This window comes from Tupaia chinensis, unplaced genomic scaffold (genome assembly GCF_000334495.1).
Source record: "Tupaia chinensis unplaced genomic scaffold, TupChi_1.0 Scaffold000453_2, whole genome shotgun sequence".
Taxonomy (NCBI): Eukaryota; Metazoa; Chordata; class Mammalia; order Scandentia; family Tupaiidae; genus Tupaia; species Tupaia belangeri.
In genome coordinates, this window is record NW_006159961.1 from 435,943 (window position 1) to 444,647 (window position 8,705).

The 8,705-nt window shown below is 57.0% G+C and overlaps 1 protein-coding gene across 1 annotated transcript in view; it reads right to left on the reverse strand.

Moving 5' to 3' along the window:
* LAD1 (ladinin 1) overlaps positions 1-2,551 on the reverse strand; it is a 17,792-nt gene extending 15,241 nt beyond the window's left edge. The window contains exon 1 of the mRNA XM_006155472.3: positions 2,420-2,551. Within this exon, the coding sequence (XP_006155534.1) occupies positions 2,420-2,457 (38 nt within the window). The 5' untranslated portion in view covers positions 2,458-2,551. The remainder of the gene's footprint in view (positions 1-2,419) is intronic.
* Between the last annotated feature and the right edge of the window lie 6,154 nt (positions 2,552-8,705).

Genomic DNA, 8,705 nt, shown 5'->3' on the forward strand with positions numbered 1-8,705 from the left:
GTGCAGGTGGGCTGCAGGCTACAGGGCTGGCCCTCTACTCTACACCCACCTCCCCACCTGGGCCCTGGCTGGGGCCACACAGTCACACCCTCAGCACCAGCCGGGAAGGCTGGTTGACAGTGACTCACAGCCCATGCTCGCCTGCCGGCTGGGGCTTGCTGCTCACACAGGGAGCAGGCCTCTGTTCCAGGTGCCTCAGCAGGGCGACTGCCGGTGCAGCTGCATCTGGCGTCTGCCCATGGGCTCTACCAGGGCTGGGGCTGGGGTTGTGCAAGGAGGACAGGCCAGGGGCTCCTGGGGCAGGCCTGACTCCAGGGGCCTCCCTGGCACTTACCCGGGACATCCCACGGACACTAGGCCCCACCCCTGTAGCCACATGACTGTCCATCTGAGCCGTGGACAAGCTCAGGCTAGACCTAGCTCCCATTCCCAAATCTACAGTGGCCCAGCCCTCCCACCGCCTCAACCACACACACGCACACACACACACTGCATATCCAGGCATGCTCTCAGACACAAAATCACACACATCCCACCTGACCGTGGACGTCAGAGGAAGTAATGTCTGGTTTGTACTTTTAACCCAGTGCGCAGCACAGCGCTGAGGGCTTCGATAAACGTGTGAACCGAACTTATGCGGCCTCCTAAGCTCCACTCGGCAGCACAAGAACCGGCTGCCCACACAGCGTCGCATCACTACCTAGGCCACGACCCGCTCGCCCACACGTATGCCCACACGCCTAACCAAGCGGGCATTCAAGGGGGAGGATATACCCACTCCCAGAGACAAAGACACGCCCACGTCGACACCCATGCACACTGACCCACTGCAGAGTCCAAGGCCTCAACCACGGCCCTGCCCTAGCACGGGCCTCCTTGGGGAATGTCCAACCTCTACAACAGCCTGGCGTAACGCCTATGTCGCCGGACTCCCATGTAGTCAACCACGGTTCGTGTCCTGGACCCAGTGGCTTAAAACTCACACCAGGCGCGTGTGCGTGTGTGCCCAAGATCCCGAGAGGAGAACGGAGGAGAAGGGATTGCGGCGGGGCCATCCCACCGGGGGGTGATTTCTCACTTTCTGTCTCTCTCTGTCTGGCAAGCACACGCGTCCTATAGCAAAAACCTCTAAAAAAAAAAAAAAAAAGCAGCCTGGGTTCCGTTTCGAGCAGTGAGTTCTCTGCACGCTTACCTCTTCCCCTCTCTAGAACCCATGAGCTGCTCCAAGCTGGGGCCACTGGGCAGCTGTGCTTGGGTTTGGTGAGGTCTTGCGGGTGTGGTGAGGCTACCCCCCAGCCCTGGGGAATGAACAGCTATGGGGAGGCTGAGTCTGAGATCATGGAGGTCTGGTGCCCAGCAGGGAGGGCAACCGAGGGAGGAAGAGACCCCCGGAGTGCTGGGAAATGCGGGAAAGATGGCCGGATGGGAAAGGCCTGTGGTACCCAAGCAGCTAAGGGCGCGACTCTGCACCTGCAGACTCAGCCCCACAGCCCACCTGGGAGGGCTAAGACGCCAGTTCCACCTGGTGAGAGCCGACAGAATCCAAGAAGCAGGACTGCAGCTCTGAGCCACTACGGAGCCTCTGACTCCTGGGTGTGTGTGTGTGTGGGGGGGGGTGCGTGTGCGTGTGCGGTGGGGATGCCCCTGAGGGTTGAGGCAGTGAAGAGACTCGTGTGAGCGCTTCTGGGGAGAGGTGCTGGGCAGCACCAAGAGGGGTCACCAGAGACCAGGGCACTGCTTCCAGGACACCTGCCCTCCCCAGGCAGCCCTGATTCGGCAGGTCCATCAGGAGGGCTAAATACCCAGTCCCCGACTCGCTGGGGCCATGTCTCAAATAAAGATTGCACACCAAGGGGGACAGCCACCACTCCCAGGTCAGATCCACCCCGAAATGCCAAACTCAGAGTCTGAGCCTCCTTCCTGGAAGGGGAGACTGTTCCCTCTGGTCGGAGTTGCTGATCCCGGCTCTGCTGGCTCTCCTAGGTGGCCCTGCCCTGCCCAGACGCGCTGAGACCCCTCCCCACCAGACATGGAAGGGTGACAGAGGCTGCTCTGAGGAGTGAGGGTTGGGTTAACTCCTGAACGTCTCCCGCCTTCCTCACCGTCCAGACCTTCTTCCCTCCCCACGTGGGGTCAGACCCTAGGGGGTCTCCCTGGCCGGAGTACCCTTCCTCAAACGCCACCCCCCATCTGGGGTCTCAGGAAACTGCAGAGGAGCCAGAACATGTGCCCTGTCACCTAAGGGGTCCCCAGTCGTCCTCAGCTCTGTCCCCCATGAGAAGCAGCAAGACCAAGGTCCGGCCTCAGCGCCGGGGTCCCAGGACGCGGAGGAGGCCGACGCGCAGGGGGGAGGCGAACCGGCGGCGCTGTGCCGCCCCCCGCCCCGGGGCCGGGCTCCCTTCCGGCCCGCGGCGCTCACCTGGACAGAGCGGACCAGTCCTTTCTGCTGACAGACATGCTGCCGAGCGCGCCGCCGCGTGCGTCCTGCTGGGCGCCGGCCGGCCTCACCTGCGCGCCCCTCCCCCGCCCGCCCAGGTGGGGTCACATGGCCGCTTATCTCACCTGAGGAGATAAGGTGCAGGGAGCTGGAGAAAAGGCATAGCCCAGGATACAATTAAAGACCAAGGCAATGTGTACATATGTAAATCAGTATTACATACTGATATAATAAAGTAGTTCACTTAATGAATGTGATTAAATAAATCATTGGGTTTAGCCACTGGCATGAGAAGTTTCCATAATTCACTTGACATGTCAAATATTTTTCTCAGCAAACATACTATTGATTTTCTGCAAACCGCCTCTCGCAGTGTGGCGGCCCCGGGTGTCGGGGAGCGGGGCGGAGACCCGAAGATCGGGGTCAGGCTGAACTCGCTGCCGGGAAAACGACTAAGCCCGGAGAAACCCAAGAGCACGAAGCCGAGCGGAAAAGTTAGTGCGGGTACCGTAATCTCGGACCTAGAGCGCACGCGCTTCTTGGCCCCTTCCCGGGGCGCGCTTCCCCACTCCGGGCTTCAGAGCCTGCCCGGGCCCACTGTCTCTGAGAGCCCCGCGGAGATGAACAGGGCACTGCTTTCTCTGGGGCATACAAAACGCGCTCATCTAAAGCCAGCCTCGAAAAAATGAGATTCTTAGACTTGATTCGGCACACACTGGAGGGCTCGCAGCTCGGAGGCAGCAAGGACAGGGCCTGTCTTTCGGGGCATGGAATGGCAGGCGGAGGAAGGAGGAAGTTCAGCACCCTTCCGCCCAGCACGGGACAGGGAGCATAGATGATCAGGATGATGGAGCAGGGGGAGGCACCAGCACCACCTGGCTCCCTTCGCGTTCCCATTTGGGCTGGTGCGGTGCCAGGTGCGTTCTCTCCAGCAGCCAGCCTCAGATGAGCTGAGAGGGTCAGGCAGAGGTGGGGAATGTGAGCTTCCCTGAGGGATCAGAGCTGCAGGTCATCGAAACAGCAATTCCTGCTCTGAGAGGAGTTAGGCCCAGCCGGGGGCACCAGGATGAGACCTGAACCGGTAGGAACTGCCAGCATCTCCCCGCCTGCGGCCCAGCCCCCTGTTTGGGGCCACTGCAGGGCTTGTGGTCTCTACAGTGCCCTCCAGCTCTGAGATCTCATGATGAAGGACAGGAGCAGCAGGCTACAGACAGCCTGCTGAGAGATCTCCTCAAAGTGCCCCTCCTCCAGGGAGCCTTCCTTCTTAGCACAGGGGGTGAGGAGTGAGGTGCAGGGACAGAGCGCTGGACTGGAAGCAGCATTCTGGCCTCTCTACCTACTAGAATTTTAGGCTCCTGAAAATGGCCAGGGGGAGCTATGCAATGGAAGATTGGATGTGGGGGTGTGGGAACGGAGACAGATGTGCATTGTGTTATCCGTAGCACCCAAGGGAGAGTGCTGGGGTGGGAGAAGGAGGGAGTGACTCCTCGAAGGCAAGGAGGCCACTGTACTACTCACTGTGCCCATGTCCCGGTTCCGGGAGCACCTGGTAGGTGTCTGGGAAGGGAAAAGAACGTCCTCCCACCTCAGTACCCTTTCGACGCTGTGCATGCTATGGTTGCTGTTAAAGGTTTGGGGCATTGCACTAACCTGACCTAGGACAAGCAGCTGGAAAACCCGAAACAGCCAAAGAACTGCGGCCGAGTAACATTGGGAGCTGGGTTGGGAGAAGCTGAGGTCAGGGAGATTCTACGCATCCCAAAGCTCTCGACCTCCAGGACCTGCAAAGCCACTGGAGAATCAGCAACTCTCCCAGGTGCCGGTAGGGGTGTCAGTGGTGCCACCCAACAGAGGTGCGGATGTCCTTGTCCTCCCAAGTGCACACCTGGGTAGAGAAACTCTTGAACCTGAGCATCGAAAGAGAGGCTCATGAGTATTCCAAGTTGCGTCGTTGGCAGCAGCGGACAGCTGAAACCCCCAAACCTCCATCAACAGGAAAGTGAATGAAGGGCGATGCTTTTGTCATTTTACAGCCTTGAAAAGGAGTGACCTACAGTCATCAGCGGGGCCAAATGAACAACCTTACGTCAAAGGGGAAAAAGCAAAATACATGCATTTATGTAAGGTTTACAAAAAGATGCAAAACTAAGCAGTGTATTGTTGAGGGGTTCATAAATATGTAGTGATGCCGTAAAGAGAACCCAGAGATGGGGTCAGCAGGTGGCATGGTGGCTAAGGTGGACTCCCACATGGCCAGTCACAGTTTGAGTTCCGGACCCGGCAGCTTGCTTTCTCACTTTCTCTTTCTCTCTCTCTCTCTCTCTCTCTCTCTCTCTCTCTCTCTCTCTCTCTGTCTCTCTGATGAGTGCATGTGCCCTATACTAAATTAAAATATATAAAATATATGTGTGTGTGTGTATACATACATTCTCTTGGTTTTTCTTAAGTTCATTGTGTGTGTGTGTGTGTGTGTGTGTGTAATGAACTTAAGAAAAACCAAGAGAATTACAAACACAAAACTAAGGATCATGTTTGTCAGGGGTAAGGGGTTATGCTGGGAAGGGGCTGTACACAAGGGCTTCTTGTCCTATTCTTCGTTTTGTTTGTTTGTTTGTTTTTTGAGAGAGAGTGATAGGGCACATGGACTCACCAGAGAGACAGAGAAACAAAGTGAGAAATTACCCCTCACACCACAATCTCTCCTCCATTCTCCTCTCAGGGTCTTGGGCATGCACACACCCATGGCCAGTGTGAATTTTAAGCCACCAGGTCTGGGACTTGAACTGTGGTCAGCTACATGAAAGTCCAGCAACGTAACCATTACACCATCTGCTGGTCCCCAATGTTCTACTCTTAAAGTGAGTGGTTGGCAAATGTTATCATTTTTTTTTTAAGAGATTTTTGTTATGGGAAATATGCACTCACTGAAGAGACAGAGAGACAGAAAACAAGAAATCACTCCCCAGCAGGGATGGCCACGCCACAATCCCTTCTCCAGTTTCCTCTCTCAGGAGTTTGGGCACTCATGCACACGCCTGAGTTTTAAGCTGCCGCGTCTGGGACTAGAACCGAGGTCTACTACATGGGAGTCCAGCAACATAACCATTACAACATCTGCTGGTCCCGATCTTTTTTTTTTTCTTAAGTTTTCGCTGGAGTGCATATGTGCTCTCCTAGAGAGAGACGTCCATTCTCCTCTCAGGATTTTGGGCACGCACACACGCATACACGCACGCCTGGCATGTTTTTCTGGCTGCTAGGTTCAAGACTACAACTGCAAAGTCAGTCATGTGGGATCCAGCCACCTTAACCTCCACGCCACCTGCCGGCCCTGTGCATAATTAAAGCGCGTGGCTTGTGCTGGTCTCTTCCAGGGGAATCCACCAAGACAAGACTTACCACAGCTGGGCATTCCCTGGGCAGGGGCAAGGGTGAGGTTTCCTAGCCAGCAGTGGGGGAAGATTCTGCAACCCCCAAGAACAAGAACAGGCATTCAGAAACTGGAATCTCTCAGACACCAGCAGCTTCTCCTTTTCCAAAGAGGTCCAAGTGGGGACCCAGGAGGGTATCCAGCCCCAGACCAGCTGACTCAACAGTCACACCCTGACACTTCAGTTCCATTCCCACTCATGTATCTTGACTGGGGAACTGTCACAACTGTGGTACTTGTGGGGGGAGACCCACACTCAGCCTCCTAGGAAGAGGCTCCCTGATGGCTTTTTACAAACTAATATTTTATATGAGTGCTGAAAGGGTGTGGCCACCATTTTATTTTGTGAATTAAGAACATTCAAAACCAGGCACCACCTTCTACCCTCCCACTCCATAGGTAAAGGGTGATTTAATGCCACGATAATAAAATGAAGCCAGGCAGGCTTGCAGGACAAAGGAGAGCCCTTTCCACGGAGTGCCTTTGGCTTTAGGAAAAGCTCACTACATTTGTGGCCCTGGTTTCCTCATCGCAGGGTGGGGCAGTTGAAACTTAGGTCACTAAGAACCCTTTAGAAGAAAAGCACATGGGTGGGCAGCAGGTGGCATGGTAGTTAAGGCACTGGACTCCCACATGACTGACTGTAGTTCGAGTCCCAGACCTGGTGGCTTGCCTTCTCTCCCTCTCATGTACGTGCACATGCCCTATAGCGAAAATTTTTAAATAATAATAATTCCTTAAAAAATCAAAAGAGGAAAGCACTTGGGAGGCCCTAGCTGGGGGACACCCAGGTGCCCACCAGCCTGTGGACTGCATGCCCACCAGGCTCACCCCTGCAGATGAATAGCCATGGTGCTCACACAGGCTCCTCCCCCAGGGCCCCTATGTTGGAACACCTGCCCTGGCACCAGGTGAGACCACGCCTCCTGCCTGAACCCAGGGCAATGGATCACTTCCCCAGGCCTGCACTGACCAGGGAGAGAGTTGTTGACACTGGAGCCAGTTGGTGTGCTGAGTCGGGGCCACAGATGGGCACTTACTTAGGTCCCCAGGCCTCTGCCTTGGGCTAGGAGACCAAAGCCCTTCCCACCTGGTTTTCTCCACAGACCAGGAGTCCAAGGCCCTCTGTCCCAGTCCTGGTTAAGTCTGTGACCTTGTGCAAATCGCTCCTCAACAGGCCTTCAGTGCTCAGAGCCAGCACTCCGGGGTTATCGAGGCTCTCCTTGCTTGGCCTTGGCCTCGAGGGACCTACAGGCCGGCCTAGGAGCGAGTCTTGGGAGTAAGAGCACACTTCCAGTGCAGGACCTGCGGGCCTGCCAGCAATGGAGACCTCTGAGGAGAGAGTGAGCCTGGGGGGTCAGAAGAGGCTTCTGTCTGCGCTAGTACTAACACAAGGACCTGTCCCAGGCCTCAGCAGCTTGGCCACCCACCTGGAACGAAACTGCCCCTTTCTGCCCAGCCCACAGCCTTGTGTGGGGAGGTGGCTCACTCCGTGGGGGGCCATCAGGGCTTATGTTTAACTGGCCCCTCCTTCGGCAGGCACTTTAGCCCTGGCAGCCAGCTCCTGATGCTATGTAGGCTCCAGACTCACAGCTGGGCATGGCCTCCCTGCTGCATGGGCGCGGGGCCAGCTGACTGAGGGCTTTGGGACAGGCAGGGTGGCAGCAGGGGGCACCCTGCCCTGTCATTCCTAGGAAGAGGGGAGGAACACTAGGCCTATCTCCCCTCCAGAGGGGGACGCCCACTAGCTGTTGTGTGCTGGTTAGAGACAGACGAACTAACCAAGTGGCCCTAACCTCCACCCCAGCCTGGGGGGCCTCACCATTGTCTCTTTGCATCTCATTTGAATGTTTGCCCTTCAGCGTCCCCCCCCCACTCCCCACTCCCAGCTGTGTCCCTCCTAGAAAGCAGCTGAAGTGCGCTGTCCAGGGAAGTCTCAGCAGAGGGTGACCCAAAGGCAGCCGACCTGGCTCCCTCAGGCAAGCATCCCATCCTCCACAGCTGTGCCTTCCCCGCCTGCAGGGCTGAGATCCTAGCGACCACCTTAGGCGCGTGTGGGAATGCGGTGACGTCATTCCGAGGGCTTCTTGGCCAGTGCATTTCCTGTCATTATTGAAATAGTGAACGTGAGCATGGACTCTGACTTCTTGGTTAGATCCTGCCCCTCCCCGCTAGCTGCGTGACCATGAGAAGTCCCTAGCCCTCTCTCCTCTCCCCCGGAAACGGGGACAGTGATCGGGCCATCCTCATAGAGTGGATTCAGGCGCCTGTCGGGTGCTGGCCGCTCCGAGCTGTGCTGTCCGTGTCAGTGAGGCACAAGGTAGGCCATGCCCCCCCATACTCACCCTGTGTCCTGGGCAAGTGGTTGGCCCTCGGAGATGAGAGGGGATGGGACAGGGCCTCTCCAGAAACCACTCCTCCCACCCCAGGCCCTGTTCATGGTGATACAGAGGTCCTTTTGCGAAGGCAGAGATCCCTCCCCGTTGCCCAAGAGGGCACTCAGTCTTAGCTCCCAGCAGTCTCTGTTCTCGCTTCATCCTGCAGGAGGTGGAGCGGGTCTGGTCCAGCCTAGAGGCAGGAGGGACCCGAAGATGCCAGGAGGCCTTTGGCTGGCCTGCTCTCTCCTCAGGCTAAAGGCTCGGGTGTGCTAAGTGGGCCCCGCCCTCCTCCCACCCTCTGCTCGCAGGTGTTTGCCTGGAGTCAGGCTCTTCACTGGGCAGGGGAGACTCCAGCGTGCTGGAGCACAGCTTACTGGCCCACTAGAACAGAGCTTGGCCCCAGGCCAGCAGGGGAGCCCAGTGCGGCAGGGAAGGGTGAGTTTCTGCGGCTGGCTGGGCG